The sequence below is a fragment of the Sebastes fasciatus genome, chromosome 9 (genome assembly GCF_043250625.1).
Source record: "Sebastes fasciatus isolate fSebFas1 chromosome 9, fSebFas1.pri, whole genome shotgun sequence".
Lineage (NCBI taxonomy): Eukaryota > Metazoa > Chordata > Actinopteri > Perciformes > Sebastidae > Sebastes > Sebastes fasciatus.
This window is the reverse complement of record NC_133803.1, coordinates 34,715,744-34,738,137: the sequence shown is the minus strand read 5'-3', so window position 1 is coordinate 34,738,137 and position 22,394 is coordinate 34,715,744. Positions and strand designations below refer to the sequence as shown.

The 22,394-nt window shown below is 41.3% G+C and overlaps 1 protein-coding gene and 1 non-coding gene across 7 annotated transcripts in view; both read right to left on the bottom strand.

The window, feature by feature from the left end:
* Positions 1-695: 695 nt before the first annotated feature.
* On the bottom strand, positions 696-777 carry trnas-cga (transfer RNA serine (anticodon CGA)). The gene has a single exon. It is a non-coding gene; the product is annotated as a tRNA-Ser (tRNA).
* A 2,620-nt stretch (positions 778-3,397) lies between these two features.
* LOC141774614 (WAS/WASL-interacting protein family member 1-like) overlaps positions 3,398-22,394 on the bottom strand; it is a 34,446-nt gene continuing 15,449 nt past the window's right edge. For 4 of the 6 annotated variants that reach the window (XM_074647401.1, XM_074647404.1, XM_074647405.1 and 1 more), the window contains exons 3-10: positions 13,606-13,713; positions 13,155-13,284; positions 12,014-12,196; positions 11,130-11,859; positions 9,527-9,627; positions 9,170-9,394; positions 6,575-6,688; positions 3,398-5,093 (exon numbers count right to left, since the gene is read on the bottom strand). In XM_074647401.1, coding sequence (XP_074503502.1) covers positions 5,041-5,093; positions 6,575-6,688; positions 9,170-9,394; positions 9,527-9,627; positions 11,130-11,859; positions 12,014-12,196; positions 13,155-13,284; positions 13,606-13,713 — 1,644 coding nt within the window. In that variant the 3' untranslated portion in view covers positions 3,398-5,040. Of the gene's footprint in view, positions 5,094-6,574; positions 6,689-9,169; positions 9,395-9,526; positions 9,628-11,129; positions 11,860-12,013; positions 12,197-13,154; positions 13,285-13,605; positions 13,714-20,147; positions 20,281-22,394 lie in introns of those variants that run through there. The other 2 variants (XM_074647403.1, XM_074647407.1) reach the window with 2 other exon arrangements.

Below are 22,394 nucleotides of genomic sequence, written 5' to 3'. Positions count from 1 at the left end.
ATCTTTATTTGCACTATAATAACATTATAATATACCAATAATAAAATACCCTCTCAACTCTTTGTACCTCTACATTGTTTCCAGCTGTTATTTTCCTCTACATTAAAGGTCCCATATCAGCTCATCTTCAGGTTCATACTTGTATTTTGTGTTTCTATTAGAACATGTTTACATGCTCTAATGTTAAAAAAACCTTTATTTTCCTCATCCTGTCTGCCTGAATATACCTGTATTCACCCTCTGTCTGAAACGCTCCGTTTTAGTGCATTTCAACGGAATTGCGTTGCTAGGCAACAGTTTGGGTCCATGTTTACTTCCTGTCAGCTGATGTTATTCACATACACTGCAACAGGAAATAAACTGGGACACATTTAGAATGTTTACGTTTAAAACCATGTAATGGTCTAAATATTGTTTATTTGTGACATCACAAATGGACAGAAATCCTAACGGCTTGTTTCAAACGCACAATTTTTGAATACGAGCTGTGTGTATTTCTCTGTATATTGAGCGTTTTGATAGTTTAACAGTATTTATAAAACACTTAAACCTGCTTTATAATGTAAAAGACATGAAAGTCTCACTTTTTACAATATGGGACATTTAAGATGTCAGTGATGTCTGAGATGCATTTAATATAAGGTTTTAATTGTAGATTTTTTTCTTTATTTGATGATATTAACCAAAGAGGTCATCGCTGTGAGTAGGATTTGAACCTACGCAGGGAAACCCTATTGGATTTCGAATCCAACGCCTTAACCACTCGGCCATCACAGCTCCACATCCTCTCTCCTAATCAATAATCCATCCAGACCTCAAATACCTCTGAATGACCTTTGTCTGAACTTTACTTACTGACCTGTAAAGTGTCAAACTGCAAATATAAGCTACGGTTTTAGGACTTTTGATGATAGATGGATTTCAGATGCAGCATCATTTTTTTTTTTTAACCTTTATTTAACCAGGTCGTACTCATTGAGATTAAGAATCTCTTTTGCAAGAGAGACCTGGCCACGACAGCAGCATTTAAACATACATTAAAGTTTCAGTCGCCACAAAATAAAACAAATGCAAAATAAATACAAAACACATTAAAATCAAGTGTTTGAAGCCAACGTTAAAGTGAAAATATTCAGAAACACAGACAGCTCCCGATTGAATCTGCTTCTAGGTCTTTCATTAATGTTTTAAATTCATCAAAAGTAATCAGATTTCCCAGTTTCAACTTAGCTTGCAGTGTATTCCAGGAAAAGAGAGCATAACTGATCACAAACTAAAAGAATGACTGTTGAAGTGAAGATTTTCATTTAAAGGGGACATATCGTGCTCATTTTCAGGTTCATGTTTGTATTTTGTGTTTCTACTAGAACATGTTAACATGTCATAACAATTTTCTAGAAGTCTGTGTCATATTATCATAATTCCAAAAAGATAATTCTGTGGGTTTGTCTGTGTCTTCTTGTGGAGGTTTGTTTTGCATTAATTAACATTCCAATAATACTGTATAATGCTGCATGTATGGAGTGTATTAAAGTCCCATATCGTGCTAATTTTCAGGTTCATACTTGTATTTTGTGTTTCTATTAGAACATGTTAACATGCTTTAATGTTCAAAAAACACATTATTTTTATCATCCTGTCCGTCTGAATATACCTGTATTCACCCTCTGTCTGAAACGCTCCGTTTTAGCGCATTTTAATGAAATGGCAACGGAATTGCGTTGCTAGGAAACAGTTTTGGTCCATATTTACTTCTTGTCAGCTGATGTCATTCACATACTGAACACAGCAACAGGAAATAAACTGGCACACATTGAGTATGTTTACATTTAAAACTATGAAATGGTCTAAATATTGTAGATTTGTGACATCACAAATAGACAGAAAATCCTAACGGCTTGTTTCAAACACAGTTTCTGAATACGGGCTGTGTGTGTGTGTTTTGATACTTTCACAGTATTTATATATCACTTAAACCTGCTTTATAATATAAAAGACATGAAAATCTCACTTTTCACAATATGGGTCCTTTAAGTAAATATCTGTTAAGTCACTATCTATTGCCAAACACAACGGTGATTGAGCTTATGGCCCACTGGTGAAAGTATTGCGATATTTATAGCCTGTATTTGCAATAGCTTGTTATGAAATGAGGTGTCTGTGGTGAAATTACCGAAAAAAACAATGCTGTTGTGTACACAAAAAATGAAACTATGCACACAATTCTGAAGCTCATGTACATAGAAATAGATTTTTGTCTATTCTGTTTCTATGCACTCGTAGATAGAAATAGGACTGACATCTTGAGGATTGCCACTTTAAGGACGTGTGCACACCTTACACCGATTACTTACACTAATAGGTCCTGCACATTGACATCTATGTATGATAAATAACTGGTGCAAGACATTAAACGTTCCAAAAATAATATGTGGTCAAAGAGACAAAACCAATAATTTTCCATTTTTAAAGGTTCAGAGTTTTTAGGAGATTAGCATGAGAATACTAACACCAAAATCATGCCATGTATCAGTGTTCTAATGTACTAATGAAATCAATATTAATGAGTTGCAATACTATAAACCACAATATATTAGGGCTGTCCTCGACAAAAGAAATTCTTAGTCGACTAACACTCGTACCATTTTGTTGACGAATCGATTAGTTGATTTAATCGTGTTGTGCTCACAAGTTTCTTGTAAAGTAGCATGAAATAAAAGCATAAAAAATGACTAATCTACTAAAGAAATCAAGGGGGCAGCCCTACAATATATCAAATTGACATGTAGGTCCACAGGCAAACATTGACGTATTTGAGGCTCTGCAGTAGGATTTGCCCACAAACAAACAAAAAAAATCTAAATATCTGAGTTCTTCTCAGTCTATTGAAATCCTAGAGTAGCTGTTTAACTCCACTTCTCTAAATCCTCAGCCATGAGGCAGTTTAGTTATGGGAGAACAGTACAATGTCAAAGTAGTTACTGTAGGTAATGACCTCTGCTGCATATCTGCAAGATAATTTAACTACTGTATGTCATCAGAGGAAAATGACAATCAGACAGTTGAGTTGTTATTGTGACTGCTCGTTGCATGAAGGAGCTACAAAGAACCTGGTGACCTTTGACAGAGTTTGTGAATCCCTCACAACCTCGGCAGGAAACTCATGATTGCACAATGTTGCTGGATGACAATGTGCAAATCAAATACCACCATATGTTTGCCTAAATGCATTGAAAACAATAATGTAAAAATATGTTTAGGATGATTATTTATAGGCAGGAAAAACAGGAAATAATCAGAAAAGATTGTGGACTAGTGAAAGCCGTACAAAATGCCAGCAGTTAAGCTACATCATATTATGACATAACAGCCAATATCATGATGACAAACTGTTGAATCGATGTATTGTCCAGCTTTATTGCACAAACATGTAAATGATGCATATAGTTTTATCTGATAATACATAATAAATCTGCTTGTCTGTGATCAAACGATCGTCCTTATAGTCCAATAAAAGCACATTTCACTGCAGGTAGAGCACATAAAGCATCGTAAAGCATTTTTATTTATTGATGTAAATAGGAGGTTTACTTCCATATGATTGTCTTTCAAAAAAATGTTTGTCTGACCAACACATGATAATAATAATAATACATCACACAAAAGATCATTCAAAAGCCGTGCTGGGTGAAGCAAAAAAGAAAACATAATACTGAAACATAACTTAAAATAATACAGTCCTTCAAAACCACTTGATTAAATCAAACAGATACATACACAGGTCCTTCACGGTGAGGCAACGCAGCTTTTAACCAAACAGCAAAATAAGAATCAACTTCTAATGTAAACCGATGCTGCTGTGACACCACGCGATGTCCTTCAAAACATCTCATTCATAAACATTAAATGCACGCTCACATTTAACAATCAAATGAAAAAAAGTACCGTTCAGTGGTTCCAGATGTAAAAATATACATACTGTGAAGGCACATGTGGCTTTGGCAAATCAAACACCCGCGTTTCTCCCCTGATGTCGTGGCAAGAGGTTGTGGCCATTTCTAGTTTGGTTCCATGTCCGTCTAATGCATCGATGTTGTAATTAAGACACTTTGCTATGCTAAATATTGTAGATGTGGCAAATAGAGCAGCTGTATTGCTTCTGTTTTTTACATTTCCACCAGCAGAGGTGATCCAGCTGAACAAACACACATAATTTAAGGCACAAAAAGGCTAATTCCCTTAACTCTTTATAAACAGCCTGAAGATACAATCCTGAATAGAAGAAAAGGCACGAGGGAAACACTGGAACAAAAGGAGACAAACAGCTCATTGCATTATAAGCCCTGAAACGGTAACCTTGGGACTCCTTATGTTGACAATAATATTGCAATAACATGTTGGTTTAGCTTTACCTAATGCTGTCTGTGTAAACAGGCTGGGAAAGTCACACAATGCTACATGCCAAATGCTGGTTTATTTGTCAAGTAAGAGTTTGTAATCGTGTATAAAAGTGTAGCTTGGCTGGTAAAATATAATATCTAGCAAGCAATCTACCAACCGCTGAAAGCAAAGGATGAAACAGTTAGTTAATGGAATAAAAATACTGTTGTTCATAAGTGATCTGTCTCATCGTCCAGCCACAGCGTGGCGGTAAAACACATTGTTTCCTAAAGATGTTTTTTCCTTTTTATCTGAACACAGTGTACCGGAGTAGAAACAGGTCTTTGGTCTTTGAATGCTGCCCTTCGTCTGCTACAGAGGCACATAATGGAAACTCCACATTGTGAGTCTGTCCTTTTTACTTGGTCGACCGTGCTTCAGGTCCGTTTTACACATCGCAGTCCACAGATGAAACCACATGCAGCAGGTAAAAGCACAGAGAGAGAGAGAGAGAGAGAGAGAGAGAGAGAGAGAGAGAGAGAGAGAGAGAGAGAGAGAGAGAGAGACAGAGAGAGAGAGAGAGAGAGAGAGAGAGAGAGAGACAGGTAGGGAAACAGAGGAAGTAGTTCCAGGGGGTTGTTGTTTGCTGCCACCTCTTCTTCACCTGGGTATAGGAGGAAGAGGGGGAGCTCCTCTCTCCTTTTTACCAGAACCTGGGAAGAAGCAAAGACACAGAGGAGTTGAATATTTTCTGCAGCTTTCCAAAGGAGATCTCATTTTCTTCCACCAGGTGGCGCTGTGTCACAGAGCAGCCAGCCTGCAGCTGTTATTCATTTATCTCTCAGGGTACTATTTCATTTGTTTTGTCTGTGTTAATGGAACACTGTGTAACATTTAGGAGGATCTATTGGAAGAAATCGGAATAAAAAAATACAAATAAAAAGATAAAAAAATAAAAAATAAATGAGTAAATAATAAATAAGTATATATGTATATATATATACATATATATGTATATATATATATATATAAATTATGTGAGCAGTAATTTAGGTCGTCATCCCTGAGAGAGGAGACACGTAACCATGGTAACCCATGCCAACCTCATGAGACCAAAACGATGGATTTGTGAGAATCATAAAGTCTGGACTAATTTTAAAAAATATATTACGCCGAGCAAATCTTACACTTACACTTAAATTTAAATTGACGCGTTATTGACGTTACAGAGCTGTCCGTAAACGTCTGTTATGAATGCTGTCGTCACTACCGCATTGCATTGTGGGATGTTTACGCCGCCGTAGCGTCTCAGTGTTTGCAAACTGTAATATTTCACTGGAAATAGTATGCAATTCAGGTACTATTGGTGTAAGAGCCATATCTTAAGAAGCATGGAAGAATATAAAGAATAATAAAGAAGAACATACTTTGAAGAATGTAAAACGTTATTTTTCACATTATTTGTTTTGTTATTAATTTGTATAAGTAGCACTTCTGTAGACATATAAGACATATATAGTTAGTCAGTCTCGTTAAATACGTGTTTTCCTACTTCAGTAAATGGTTAAAACTGACGTTGGAGACGTGTTTAATTCGAGTCCAGCTCTTTGCTTCTTCTAGTGGACATACACAGGGTCGATTTTTGGTCAGACGCTGCAGTTGGTTTCATAAATACTAAAAAGTCTCCCATACTGTTTTAGCGTGCTAAATAGCATGTTAGTGTGGTATTTCAGACACAACGACCGGCTCTAGTTAGAGCCACCGTAGTTCTCCTGCACGCTCGGCACACGGGAGAAGTTTCAGCTGTTTGCAATCTGCAACTTCACCGCTAGATGCCGCCAAATCCTACTTACTACACCTTTAACTAATATAAACCTGCATATCACGTAATGATCAAACTCTGTAACTTCAGGTGTAATGATTTTTACGTTTATAGTGATTTCATGGTGAATGACTGAGAAAATACAGTCTGGTTGTTGGTTTTATTGGAAACTTCAGAAAGACGGCATGATAGTTAAGCTGGACTCTTTTGTGTGTGTGTGTGTGTGCGCGTGCGTGCGTGTGTGTGTGTGTGTGTGTGTGTGTGTGTGTGTGTGTGTGTGCGCGCGTGCGTGCGTGCGTGCGTGTGTGTGTGTGTGTGTGTGCGTGTGTGCACGTGCGTGTGCGTGTGCGTGTGCGTGCGTGTCGTACTGACCTCTGCCGTCAGTCTTGCCGATCTTGCTGGGGTAGGTCTTCTGGAAGTTCACGTAGGGCTCCGGTGGAGGAAAGTCCGACACTGGATGGAAGGTGAAGCGACTCTCCCACTCGTCTGTTAATAGAGAGAGACATGGAGGTCACAGATGTGTCTGTCTCCATCATACTGACAAAACCCCCATGATACAAGCACTAGTAGACACGTCCACGCACGTCCATGTAGTGCACTAACAGACTAGAGTCTTTAGTTTAACAGAACATGAATAAAGGGCGGTGGGTTTGTCGCTTTTGTAAAAGCGTTTAATTTGATATCAGTTCCGAGTTTATAAAACTGAAAAGCGTTACGTCCTTCCTCTTCCTGTATCTATGAAGGAAACATGTCTTGTGTAATAAAATAAACCTTCACATAATTTCAAGATAAAAAAATAAATGTGTGAAATAATTGATCAAGCTTTCGTTGGGAGTGACGAGGATGGACGGGATTAGGAATGAGTTCATGAGAGGGACAGCTCAGGTTAGACGGTTTGGAGACAGACGCAAGAGAGGCGAGATTGAGATGGTTTGGACATGCAAAGGACAGACGCTGGGTATATCGGGAGAAGGATGATGACGGAGCTGCCAGGCAAGAGGCAAAGAGGAAGGCCAAAGAAGAGGTTTATAGATGAGGGAGGACATGTAGGTGGTTGGTGAGACGGAGGAAGATGCAGAGGACGGGAAGAGATGGAAACAGATGATCAGCTGACCCCGAACGGGAGCAGCCAAAATAAGAAGAATTTATCAAGCTATATTTTATTCCAAAATACATTTTTATAAAATTCATTCTGTTCCAACTTGTACTACTGAATATCCAGATTTCAGTCAGTAATTTAAAGGTTTGATATCCAGCACTACAAAAGAGTCTTTATGTCTAAAACCGGTTTAAAAGTAGTCACAGAATATTGTGACTTCAGGAAATATGATTCAAATCTGTCACAGATTTTTCTAGAGCCGGACTTTTAAGACCCCTCGTCACTTCTTTTATCCAGATCAAACGTCCTCGCTCGGTTCAGCGGGATAAAAACAACAGAGACGGGAGGTCAGAGGGTTTCTCTGCCGTAGCTGAACACACACTGGAACTCATGTGGTAAAAACAACACGGAGGGCGACGGATTCCTCTCGTGAAGACCGGGAGAGACAGTCAGTCCTCTGCAGGGCAGAGAGCAGAACTATTCAATTACATGTTTAGAAGGGTCAGATTTCAGAAACAGTGAAGTACCAACGGGCTGGACGTTTATATTTCCAATCTGCAAAGCGAAGAATTTAAATGTGAAAACACCTTTTTAAATTTTTTTTTATTCAGTTTGACTCCCCTAAATTCGCTCTGCTGAAACAGCCTGCATTAAAACCTTTTTAACAAAATGAGTATGTCTGTGCTTAATAAGACATAACTAAGGAATGGGCTAACCCAGCTGTCAGCAACCTTTACTATCTAAAGAGACATTTCAGGCAAAAAATAAATACAAAAATCTGTTTGGAGCCGCAAAACATGTGATCATTGTGATGAAGGTAACACAGTTTATAGTCTAAGTATATAGTATATAAGTCTAATGCAGTGAGGGCCAAAGAGACAATGTACTACGGAGTATTAGGGCAACATTGAGGGAAAAAACATCTGAGATTTACACAATAAAGTCAGAATATTACGAGAAAAAAAAGATTATAAAGTCATAATTTAATGGGAAAAAAGTCATAATTTTACGAGTATAAAGTCATAAAATAATACTTTAAATTAATACTTACTACTCTTACTACTACTACTCTTATAATACTATGATTTTTTCTCTTAAACTTATGACCTTATTATCGTAATATTACGAATTGTTTTTCTTGTAAACCTATGACCTTATTCTCGAAATCTCAGATTTATTTTTTTCCTCAATGTGGCCCTAATACTCCGTCGTACCGTCGTACCATAGACCTACAACAATGATCAATAAAAATGAAAATGTAAACAAAAAACAGTTATTCATTTCCATGCTTATAAATCCCCAGGGAGCCACTGGAGAGGAGCTGAAGAGACGCAGGTGTCTCCGGAGCCGCTGGTTGCAGACCTCTGGGCTAAGCCTGCTAATAAAATATGATGATCAAACAATGTAAACGCCTATAAACAAAATGAAACTGCTTATAACAGTCTGTAACGTTGATGAACGGGAATAAACTCTCTTATTGATAGAATTCTCTTTACAATATCTTTTTCATATCTATAAACGATCAAACGGCCGGGTTTGGGTTTTTAAAGGGCCGGATTTGGGGATTTTAAAGGGCCGGATTTGGCACACGGGCAGCCAGTTGAATAGGCCTGGCATAGAGTTTATTATCTGCCTGCAAAGTTACCACTGGTTCACATGAATTTATATATTAGACCCCTGTTTTGCTAAATAAAATATACTTTATATGTACTTTTGCTCCATTCTCCTCCTTATTGCGTAACGCTCTACTGGTGAAATACAGCACACAGTATTTATTTTACAGTATTTCATACAGTACATTGTGTCCATGCATATTACTGTATGAATACTCCCATAAACCGTACCAGCACCTTGAGGGATCTACTCACCCTGCACCTGGTTGTGGTGGGAGTTTTGGAAGCCGTTACCCATGGGGGGAGGTGGAGGAGGGGCTCCTCCGACGCCCGGCCTGTCCGGAGGGAGGGGAGGTCTACCGCCGGGTCCGCCGCGAGGGGGCTCCGGGCCTGGCCGACCAATAGGAGAAGGAGCCGGTGATGACCTCGCACTGCCTCCGCCCATGCTACGCCCTGATGGAGGAGGGGGAGGAAGAGGCCCTTTGGGGGGTAGAAATAGAAATCGACATGTTAGTAACATGTTACATGAGTCGCACACACTGTGTCTGTATGATGCAGGAGTAACCTTTAATCAATATAATAACTAATAATTAATCAATCAAGGCTGCTCACCTGCGCGTGAGGAGGACGGGTTCCTTCCAAGAGATGGAGGCCTCTCGTTGGGTGGAGGAGGGAGAGGTCCACTCCGACCGTGCGGCGGCGCTGGACCATGGCTGACAATGACAAACAGAAAGAAATAAACAAGCAGGTAACCTCTTCTACTCCAGCCCTCTTTACCAGAGACCAGCTCTAGTCTGTTTTACGGGGGTACGGGGGGTCTTTAGGGGGAGATAGCAGGTCAACAGTAGATGTCACATAGAAGTGGTGAACATCATCTGAAAGCTGAGAACCTGAAGATTAATCTGAGATGCTGCTCAGCACTGTGGGTCAAGTTCTTCTAGTCATAAATCATACATTTATTTATTTAGTCACCCATTCAAATGTTGAAAGTTTAGATTTTCGGGTTGATACCATTTGTTCCACAGATTTGGTGCCACTGGAGAATTTATAAAAATGATCAATAATCCTCCAAAATACCACATTAAGACACCAAGACCTTCAGGAACACCAAAGAAAAATCCATGCTGTGATTTGGGATCAAAAACCTTTGACATTTGGAGATTTTCGGCAATTAGATGGAGAGCACCTGTGTTGTGTGAACTGCTCAGAAACCTCCTTATTATCAATCTACCTAGGAAAACCATCCGTCCTCTGAATGGGCTCGGCTTGAGTCTCAGCTTTACAGGCAATTTATAGAATTCTAAGACTGTTTAGACACATTTATACTGCATGTTTCTTTCCCCAAACTGCATGTGATTATCATCAAGTGGGCGAGTCTGTAAAGGGGAGACTCCTGCGTACCCATATCTTAGGGTCAGAGGTCAAGGAAACCCCTTTGAAAATGAGTCTGCTGCAGCCTCTGAAAGACAGTAAAGTCGGCCGAGGATGCCGTCGTCTGCGAGGAGTAGAGGAGGTGAAGCAGATCTCACTACAGAAGGTGCCAATCATTGTACCTTTGCTTCTGAAACGTCATTACAAACTGTGTCTGTGTCTGTTTTAAACTGAATATACAGAGTGAAACTCTAGAACGGACGGCTCCCTCGTGTTAATGTGAAGCCAGATGGAGCTAAAACAAAACTTTATTTTACTTGTGTCCAAAACAACTTGAGATTTTAAAACGAGGGAAGCTCCAAGAAGAAGTTTGCCTGATGTGTGAACAGCATCATCACAGAACAGATATTGAATATATGCAAACTTTATAGATTTGGTTATCAAGAACACCCAGCGTCTGATGCCTGACAGGAAATGCAGTGTACACGCCTTTAACATCCATTAACACCAGGGCTGTCAAAGTTAACGCCACAATAACGCGTTAACGCAAATTCAATTTAACGCCATTCATTTCTGTAACACGTTAAGGCAATCGATATTTCGGAGATTGTAGAGGGCTCAGTTTGAAGATACCGGTATCATATGAAACTATAAAACCTGATGAATCCATCGGTACCAGCCGTGTCACACTAGCACGTCTCGAAGGAGGCTAAATAACGCTCCAATTTTGGCGAGGAAAAACTGTCATGGCCAAAAATGTGCGATTAATCGCGATTAAATATTTGAATCGATTGACAGCCCTAATTAACACCTAACAAATATGCATTCATATCAGAAATGGTACCTGTTGAGTGACAGGTTCCTCTGGGGCAGACGAGGGGTGCTGTGGTCGTCCCCACCAGCCGGGGAGGGCGGGAGAGGAGGGGGGCCCGGTCGGCCCGGCGGGAGAGGGGGCACACCCCCACCAACTGAGGGACGAGAGGAAGAGGAGGGAGAGGGAGAGGAGGAAGGCTTGGAGTTGACAGAGGGAGGAGGAGGGGGCACGTCGCGGGGCATAGATGGCCGATGACCTCCCACAGGAGCCGGTGGCGGCGGGGGGCGGTCGTCAGGAAGCGGGGGCCTCCCTCCGGGAGCCGGCGGTAAGGAAGGTCGGCTGCTGTTTGGGGGCGGAGGAGGAGGTGCGGAGAATCCTGGTCTCGACCCAGCCGAGGAGCCTCCCGGTGGGGGAGGGAGAGCTCCGTGCCTCCCCGGTGGAACGCCGGGAGGTGGAGGTCCACCGGAGGCCGGGCTGGGTCTGGGTCCTGCGGGGAGTGACGGCGGATGCGGGCCCCCGCGACCAGACTGGAAGCCCTGGTTTGGTCGAGGTGTGTTGGGTACGGGAGGAGGGGGCCCTCCTGGAGTGTCTTGTCTGGATGAGAGATTCGGCCGGCCCTTGGGAAGATCGGGGACGCTGCTACGGAAACCGGCGGGGGCTCCCGGGAGTTTAGGCGGGCCGGTGGAGCCTCCGCCGAAGGGGGTGGGCCCACAAGAGCGGCCTCCTGGGGGGAGCACGGGTCCTCGGCTGGGTCCCGAGTCTGGAGGTAAGAAATAATAAAATGTTAGTAGATCATCATCATTATTCTTCATCTATACCTGCTTCACTAGAAACTGGAGCATCTGGTGGAAACCCACGCCGACACGGGGAGAACATACAAACTCTCATTTATAAAACTATTCTATTGTTTTTACCGTTTTTACCGCTGTTTCCTGCAGACCTCAGTTTTGGCATCCCTCCTGCAAACAGGCCTCCTAAACCGCCTCCACCTCCGCCTCCACCTCCACCACCTCCACCACCTCCACCACCTCCTCCTCCTCCTCCTCCTCCTCCGCCTCCTCCTCCTCCGCCTCCGCCTCCTCCTCCACCTTTAGGTTCTAGAAGGATAAACAAAAAAAGAATTAAATGAATTGTTCATATTCAGGACACATTTTTCTACATATAATCCATATTATTACTGCACATTCGTATAAAGATGTGATGTGAGTCTCACTAATCCTTCATCCATCTCTCCAGGAGTTCTTTTCCAGGTTGATTATTATAATTCTTTTTAGAACAGTGAGGTGTTGTGTGTGCTTTCAGTCGTTCTGTGTCGTAGTGACTTATTGTTGTTTTTAGGGCTGTCAAAGTTAACACGATAATAACGTGATCAAATCTGTTTTAACGCCACTAATTCCTTAAATGCATTAATGCAACTTTGGTTGCAGCGGGCTCAGGTTTAAAGCTAGAGTGAAGATACTGGTGTCATATTAAACTAGAAAACCTGATGAATCCATCGGTACTAGCCGTGTCAGACTAGCTGGTCATAAAGGAGGTTAAATAACGCTCTAAAGTTACGAAGAAAAACTGTCACAGACATTTTAAAAAAGGGGTCCGTTGACCGTGTTATGATGTGAGCATATTGATTTATGCTAAATGCAGTACCTGTGAGGGTTTCTGGATCAATATCTGTCATTGATCAGTGTTGTTAATTGATTTACAATAATTAATATATACATACATTTGCATAAAGCAGCATATTTGTCCACTCCCATGTTGATAAGAGGATTAAATACTTGACAAATCTCCCTTTAAATGTGTGATTAATTTGTGATTAAATATTTTAATCGATTGACAGCCCTATTAGTAGTTTTTCTTTTAACCAAGTTAATGGGACCAACCTGACTATAAACTACCTTTCCTCTCTGTGGGGACAGCAAAGTAAAGATACAGTAAAGTAAAGATAGACATAATGTACAGTAAAGTAAAGATAAGGTAAAGATAAAGTAAGGTAAAGATAAAGTAAGGTAAAGTAAAGACGGACATAACGATGCTGTTAAAGAGGTCTTGACTCACTGTCCAGTGTGGGTCCACTGCGGTCGTTGGTAACGGCTTTCTTTAATCTGGAGCCTTTGCAGATCTCGCCCAGCAGAGCGTTTCTTCCATGCTGCTCTGAGCGGTTTAGATTCGGCTTCGCTATGTTGGCCTGAAACACAAACACAATTAAACACACATATACACACATAAACACACATAAACACACATAAACACACACATATACACACATATACACACATAAACACACATAAACACACACATATACACACATATACACACATAAACACACACATATACACACATAAACACACACATATACACACATATACACACACATATACAGGGTCACTGAGACAGACAAGACTAAAGACACTCCAACCAAACAGGAGAAGACGTGTCATGACGTGATTTATCCACAAGATGTCTCTGCGGAGCAGAGGTCAAGAGGACAGACAGGATGATGACTTACAGAAGAGAAGGTGGGAGGAGGGGGAGGTCCTGGGGGAGGTGGGGGAGGAGGAGGGGCCGGCATCTTCCTCTCGCTCCACTTTACTCGGTCTGCACTGGACGCTGCACCCTGGAGGACACATCACACACACACACACTCAATAAAAGAGATCAGTCTGAGGTCCTTGAGACGGTTCCAGGGCGTCCCCCAGGTTCTCAGAGTCCTCCAGAGACAAGCAGAGGTTCTCATGCTGTTTAGTGTGCAGCTCATCTTCAGTTAATAGCAGTAAATAAGCTGCATTTCCTCTCATGGCTGCTAGATGCATCTCCTTGTTTTGAAGTGACGGGATAAAACCATCCACAGGAAGCAGCGGTCAGTAGTTAATTTCACTTCCTTAAATGTGTCTTGGTGTCACGTTTCAGAATTGTTTTGCTTGATTGACGGGGATCTCAGCCTATTGGTACGAGTCCACAGGCTCCCTCCCTTCCACGGTTCCCAGGCATTGTCTATATAAGCAGCCGTGCAATGCATTCTGGTAGCGTGGCAGCGTGATTCGAGAGACGGGCGTCACGTTGGCCGCTCCTCATTTGCATAAAGTTGAGGTCTCGGCTAATATGAAAGATAGATTTAGCAACTTTGTGGCTTATTTCTACATAAAATGTCTTCAGAAACACATTTCGGTGATCTGTTTTCATGAAATAAGGGAAGAAAGTTTCCAAACGAGCCTGACGAGGGAAGGCGTTCGTCCAATCAGATGTCTAGTGTCTAATGGCAGCCAATCAAGCGTCCAATTCTGAGAAGCGAGGCGATCCCTCATCATACCACCATACCATTTAGTATGCCAGAAAAAGATTTTGTATGTCCCAATACATAGTATGTCAAATGCATTATGCCAATAACACCAGGATGTCTTACTACATCAGCCAGCACGCTTTTCTGGTTAATCTGACCCACAATCCTCTGCACAGCAGATATACTGTATGAGCAAGAGGGTCACAGTTCAAGGTGTAATTTGATGTTGAAGTAGTATGTCCCAACTGTATACATTACATACCGCATGCAACAGTATGTACTTGTGATTGCAGTACTGTATGTACTAGAGCTGCACAATTAATCTGGAATATTATCTAAATCGTGATACGGTCTACGCAATATTTGTTCAAGGCAAAATGTGTTTTAAAATACTATTTTAAATTTAATATAGTCGTGCTGCAGAGATGTCCTGACCTTCACATCATATTCTACAGACTTAAGAAAACATCTTTGTTTGGTATAGATCATATAATCATAATCACTTTAATATGTTTTTCAATGAAAATGAGAATAACATTCATCAATCACATCGCAATCGAAATATCAGTCAAACTAATCTCGTATTTATTTCAGCGTTCAGTAAAAATAAACAGTATGTCATTTGGAACGCAGCCAGTCTACAGTACCTGAGAAGGCAAGTTATAGGGAGAAGAAAGGAAAGGGGAGGAGAAAGAGGAGTCTCTTTCCTTCTGTTGACATCGTGGCTTGATTTTGAGGTTCTGAAATTAATTATTTTTTATGCATAAAACGGTGGTCGTTGATAAAATAGAGTATAAGTAAGTATTCGATCATTTTTCATTGAGAAATTTCAGGGATTTCAAACAAAGTCTTGTCAAGTGAAACACTGGAGGGACTGATAGTACAGATACTGTAGACATAGTCTGAACAGAAACAATCTAAATGTAATTCCTCCGATCAGTTCACAGGAAATAACAGACTCGTAAATAATAAATGTTTTGTTTAACAGGAACTTGAGTGTTTGGTTCCCTAAAACATGCAGTAGATCTGGAGTTCAGTTTATCAAGGACCGATACTCTTTACTTACAAACTATCACACAATGCACCGGTGTAATGTGCAGAGCAGGAAAGATGCTCGGTTACCTTTCGGTCTTAAAGCCGGGTTGGGAATTGGTGCTTTTCTTATCATTTTTAAAGCTTCACTCGACGAGATGCTTCTGCAAAAATACTCTGGACTAACTCAAATAAGGTGCAATGAAGAGCCACGACAGAGCAGGATATGTCCTCCTACATGTGAGGCTGAACTTGTACTTTCTCATTATTAGTTTGTGTCCCACCGTCATGAAACTAACGGTGACAAAGAGTGATCATTGTTGGCACAATATCACATTACTTGAGTGCAGCTTTAACCAGCTGACACAAACCCAGACTTCAGACGAGCTTAAAGAGTACCTGAGACACATCACTGTCACAGCAGGTTTCTGATCTGACTGATTCTGTGTGGAACCGAGCAGATGCAAGAGTATCAAGAGTATAAATCGAAACCCTTACTGCATTATTCATCTTCTGATTTTATGAATGTCATTATTATTTGTTACAATATGTGATTTTTAAACTGGAGATTGCAACACAAGTCAAGCAACAAATCAACTGGCAATACTGAAAAAGGACGTGAAGTCGACCGGCACCGCAGGCAGGAAATATAACCAAACTATCTGCATGCAAAAAACACTGATTAGAAATACTAAAAACACAACCTGCATTTAAAGACCTAAAAGATGAATCTATATACAAGTTAAACAGTCTGCTAAACCAGATTACTGACATGAGAAGAGTCACTTCCCCATCTAAACTGCATGGTCTGATACACCCAACAACACCAACAACTCAGAATAGATGTTTAGGGACTTTTCTATCATCCATTTTATAAAAGGGTTGAGATCAGAAGCTTTAAGGTATCAAAGAAACACACAAACACGGTGGAATAGTGACTACATAGATGCATCATAGAAACAATGTCGTGCTCATTGACAACTGTGATAAACCGAACCTGATAAATGAACCTGTCAATCATATTTCTCTCTCACCTGCAGCTACCGGCCCGTTGGATCAGTTCTACAGCATTCATCTAAAGTTACTACGAGGAACTTTTATTTTCTGTTGATTTTGGCGTTCCCTGTGAACAACAGCGTTTGTGTTTCCGAGCATAAATCGCTTTATCTGATTTCACAGGGAACCGGACACCGATGACAGTCACAGGCGTGAAGAATAACTATATAGAAACATCTAAAACTCTTCTCGCTGATGATCTTGTTTACTCATGTAGGTCATGTAGAGGCATCAGGATTAAACTGAGACAGTTTCATAACAAGTTAAAAGTTCCTTTATGTAACTTTAACCGGTTCTGTCTTTGAGGACTAAGTGCACTAAGATCATCGAGGTTAGGTCAGGTAGAACGCCATGAAACAATATCAAGCATATTACACAGTTCACACCCTAATCAGCCATTTCCCCTCACACAGCTCGGCCTCGAGCTTCATTCTAAGTCACACACACAGTCAGACCATCCTCCAGGGGCCTCTTACTTCCTGTATGCTGCTGACAAACAGGAAGTCACCACGCGGCTCCAGCACCGCAGCCATCCGGCCGCCGGGAGGATGATGATACCTCCGCATCTCCACTATATATTGTGACGTTCTCCTCCTCCTCCCTCTCACTTTCTGTCACTCAACCGTGCATCACTCCCTCGTTCTCCCTCACACTGCATCAGTCCATCACCTTTCCTTCTCTTCCTTCCTCCTAACGCTCGCTCTCTTCATCTATTCGCACCGTCTCAACCTTCGTCCTTGCATCCCCCATCTTCTTTTCTCCGTCTCAGTGACCTGTCATCATCTAATCTCTGCGTGTTCGTCACCTTCAACGTCTCAACGAGATTTTGTCTTTCTCTCTTCGTCTGAACTCAACTAGTTTCCATCTGATCACAGCGTCCTCCTTTCACCTCTTCTGCTGAACTCAACCGAGATCACAAACCAAGGTCTGCAGGCCTCTGTTCTTACATGACACCAACGTGTGAGACGTTAACTCAGGTCTGAACACTCAAATCCAAACCAGCTCTTCACAGCTCTGCAAAACCAAAACTGGACCTGAGGTGGTGTAACATTTATAATAACATCGACTACCTAAAGTCAAATACCATCAACGTGTTTACTAAGAGGTTAGAAAGAATTATCATGAGGAACATGCCAAGAGCACATTTGAGGAATATTTCTGAGTGGTATAGATATAAACTATATAACCATATATAAACTCAAGTTAGTTAGAATACTAACAGCAGCATGTTATTTAGGCAATGCACAGGAACAGTAAATATACATACCAACACTAAATATATATAGAATACACAATATAAAGTATATATTAGAATACACAAAACTACTATCACGTATCAAATTAGGGCTGTCAAAGTTAATGCGATAACGTGTTAACGCAAATTCATTTTAACGCCACTAATTTCTTGCAATTTTGAAGGTTGTAGCGGACTCAGTTTTAAAGCTAGAGTGAAGATACTGGTATCATAGTAAACTATAGAACCTGATGAATCCATTGGTACCAACCATGTCAGACTAGCTGGTCATGAAGGAGGTTAAATAACGCTCCAAACTTACACTAAATGTTGGAGAGGAAAAACTGTCATGTCCATTTCCAAAGGGGTCCCTTGACCTCTGACCTCCAGGTCAGTGAATGTAAATGGGTTCTATGGGTACCCACGAGTCTCCCCTTTACAGACATGCCCACTTTATGATCATCACATGCAGTTTGGGGCAAGTCATAGTCAAGTCAACACACTGACACACTGACAGCTGTTGTTGGCTGTTGGGCTGCAGTTTGCCATGTTATGATTGGCTCGTCTCTTTAAGGAGAAAAGCTGATCCACCTTAACAGTCCACCTTAAGAGGCGTCGGAGGGTCGGTTATCGGTTAAGAATTTTTGTCAAAATGAGCATCCCTAATTTACAATAATAAATATATACATACATTTACATAAAGCAGCATATTTGTCCAATCCCATGTTGATAAGAGGATTAAATACTTGACAAATCTCCCTTTAAGGTGCATTTAGAACAGATAAAAAATGTGTGATTAATCAAGATTAATCAAGATTAAATATTAAATATCAGCACTAAACTAAATATAAACATGGGATAAGAGACTATATATAATAGTAAAGGGTGCAAATTTGTTACCCTTTTTATGGTGTTAAATAAAAACTAATGAGGTAGTATGCTGTACCGATGTGCAGATTCAGCATGTGAAAGGTTACTGAAGGAGCAAAACAGAGCGAGGTGTGGCTGAGAACAGAAACTATGAAGCTGAGAGTTGTCTGTTAGAAAGAGGTGAGGTGTTGTAGAGAGTTACCGCTCTGAGCAGGACAGATTTCCTGTATTCTTGTGACAGTGAAGCTGAATCTGTTAGAGAAGGAGCTCTGCTGTCTGTCCAGCAGGTGGTGGACAGGCTGGTCAGGATGATCCATCATGGTGTCCTCCTCTCCACCACAACGTCAAAGGTGTCAGGTTTGCAGCCAATTACGGAGCCGGCCTTCTTAATCAGTTTATTAAGTCTGTTAACTGCCAGCATGTTGTCATGCTATTGGTAGCATTTAGCTAAAGGCATCGCTGTGCATTAGTTCAGCCTCACAGAGACACTTTAAGTAGAAGTCCTGAAGATGCCAATAATATTATTTCAGCTGGTATTCTGTTCACTAGATATAAACGTGAACTCGTGTAGATTTCACAAGAGGTTTTCCAAAGTGCCTCTGTGATGCTGGTGAGTAAAATAACCTCCATTATATCAGCCGTGACCTTCACAGACTAACCTAACCCTAATGCAGAATGCCCCACATAATAATAATAATTCATGAGTCAGTTAATGTCTTATTAAAGATAAGCTGTTTACCGTTAATATTCAATAATTTCCCCGTGTAGACCACGATGGAGGAAAGCCACAGAAAATAAGCTTCAACACTGAGAGAGAGCCAATAAACAGGACAACGTGCGTCAGTATTAGAGCTTAAACACGCTACACTCTTCATGGAGGCTGTGGATGTTTATGATGTCTGCAGGATTTCATAGTGAAGACAGAGGAGGTGTGATCGATAAGATCTGGGAGGACTAGTGTGTGGCTAATGTAAAGCACTTTGCTGTGCATATTCCTGCATTTTTATATGTACATACACTCTTCAAAGGAAAACTGCTTTTGCATTTAATTCTATTCTGATCGTGGTTATTGACATTAACTAGGATGTGCTGTGTCCGTTTGTGTCACGACTTTCTAGGAGGTGACAGCTGAGAGTAGAGATACAGAAGGATGGAAACGACTGGACCATACCGTAAAATTAAATCAGCACAAACTCTAAAAGATATGATGATTACTGCCACTTCCTCTGATAATAAATGCTCATCGCACGTCTACAGATCCTCCAATGTGTTTGCTCAGTGTGACCAACAGCCCAAAGACCCCCAAGCAGAGAAAAGTAGGTCATTATTTAGATTTGTGAACCAGCTTAAGTCACTTAGACACAATCCATCAATAACCGTTAAAAGTCATATTTCAGTTGAGGCTAAATAAGAAGTTTAAAACGTCGCTCACAAAGAGAAGTTCTCCGGTGAGGCTGGCAGATTTAAAGCCAAATGCACATCACATGTTCCCCACTGTGCCGACGACTACAGATGTTTCTGTTTGGCCTCCTCCCTGACTGAACCGCCTCTATTGCTCCGTGTGCTGAGGGATACTTACTTACTCAGGATGTTCAGAGACTCGCTTTCACCGTTTTGGATCCGGATATCGAGAGTATAGCAGCACATCGACTCATTTCCTGCAGCAGTGATGAAACGACACCGACTCTCTACTGCAGATGTGAGACCAGCCGGAGGGAGGGGGGGGGGGACTGTAATGGAAAACCCCTCCTTGGTTTTGTGTGGCTTACGGTTGGCATTTTCACACTCAGAAAACACAGTTTGCATTCTTCAAAATACAGCGATGACTAGAAACGGAGTCCGTTTATGAGCTGACGGTCAGTCGGTGCACGATGTGCTGATGATACTGAAGCAGCTCTGAGTGGATGCAGGAACACGGTAACTTCCGCCAAAGGAAACAGGCCTGTGTGTTGAAATTTAAAATGCACAACACAACTTCTCTCTCTCTCTCGTACTCACACAGCCTAATATTAGCTAAGCATGCACAATGGCTCCTTTGACAGACAGAGAGAGAGTAGAGAGTAGTAGAGAGGGAGATATGAGGGTGTGGATCCTTTGAAGAGACACCGTCAACACACACACACACACACACTCACACACACACACTCACACACACACACTCACACACACTCTCTGAATAACACTAACATGTGTTTCAGTTTACAAACGGCCATAAAAATGCTTCTTCATCCTGCCGCTGAACCTCCTGCGCTGCTCGACCTCATTAGGAGTTACTGCACACAAACACACTGAATGCATAATAATCTCAACACAGCAGAAATGTCTTCCCCAAACGTTGCACATGGATGAATTCAGAAGTTGAATATATTCAGATATTTGAGTACTTAAAGTTACTACGAGGAACTTTAGGTTTGTGTTGATTGTGGCGCTCCCTGTGGACAAAAGCCGTATTGTTTCCCAGCTCCAGAGTCCCTTTAGAAAACCTCTCATTTTACTGCAGCGGGGTCTGACAGTCTCCAACGACAAATCGCTGATGGTCTCGTTTACTAAAGGAACTCTGGTGCTTTGAAACCAGTCCTAACGAGTTCAAAGTTCCTCACAGAAACTTTAAATACATGGCTGATTTTAATTCACTTCACACTTTGGAGGCTATAAAGAGACAAAGTCCCACCATGGGACCTTATTTCCGAAAAAATATGAACCGCGAGAAACAAATAATTTAGTTCGATCCTGTTTTAATTGCTCCGTGATTCACACATATGATGTTTGTCAATTTAAAAGACTTAACTTTGCAAGTCAAGAAAGTCTCAGTTTGTTGTAAAACTGTTGAAGTATCAGACTGAAAATACGTCATTAGAAAGACGACACACCCAAACGTCGCGTCGCTGACGTCTCTCTCTCTGAAGCTACGATGTCTGTGTGTTTCTTACTGGGATGAACTCACACCAGCAACGGGTCTCGTCCGTTCTCTCTCTTCCCGGCTGATGAAAAGACCAGGAGACGCTGGATAAAACACATCAGGTCAGATAACGGCTCATCTGTGCGTGGAACATAGCCAAGTTAGCTCAGCAAACATGTGACGTCAGTCCAGACCCACTTGTGTACATCTGGTGGACATGCAAGTTGGGTTCAATATTTGAACGTCTGGTTAGGGGCCTTTTTGGACGTCTGAGGACGTGCAACTCAGGTTGACATCAATACTTAAACATTAAAAAGACGTTTAAAAAAGACGTCGCAAAAACGTTCATTCTGGCTCCTCAGTGGACGTCTTTGGACGTCGACAGAGACGTTAAATTTATGTCTTTTGGACGTGTCTTTGCTCAGTGGGATAGCTAGTGTTGCTGACGTATATTGTCCGAGACGACAGATGTAGTTCACTGAGCGGTTTCTAAATGATACTACGACGAACTGAGACTTTCTGGACTTGCAAAATTATCTTTTGAATGACAAACATCCAATGTGTGATTCATGGCGCAATTCAAACGGGATCATAAAAAGATTTGTCTCTCACTGAAATAAGGTCCCATGTGCTCCATCGCCTCTCCATAAAGTCAAATATCACAGTCTTGGTAGCTTGTTAAGCGATAAAAACATAGACATGGTCTGTGTGTCTCCAGGTCATTGTTGGCTTATTGAAGGAAGGCAGAGAGTAAGTACAGTCTGGTGTGTTCACACTGACAAAATGCACAAAAGCCATATATGTCATATTGACTTCAGCTGCTGCAGTGTGCACGGACTGGTCTGGTGGACGACTCCTCATAAAGCTAGAGAACCACTGGGTTTAGATTACTGTGCAGGATTGGACTTCAGAGATATTTGAGATTGT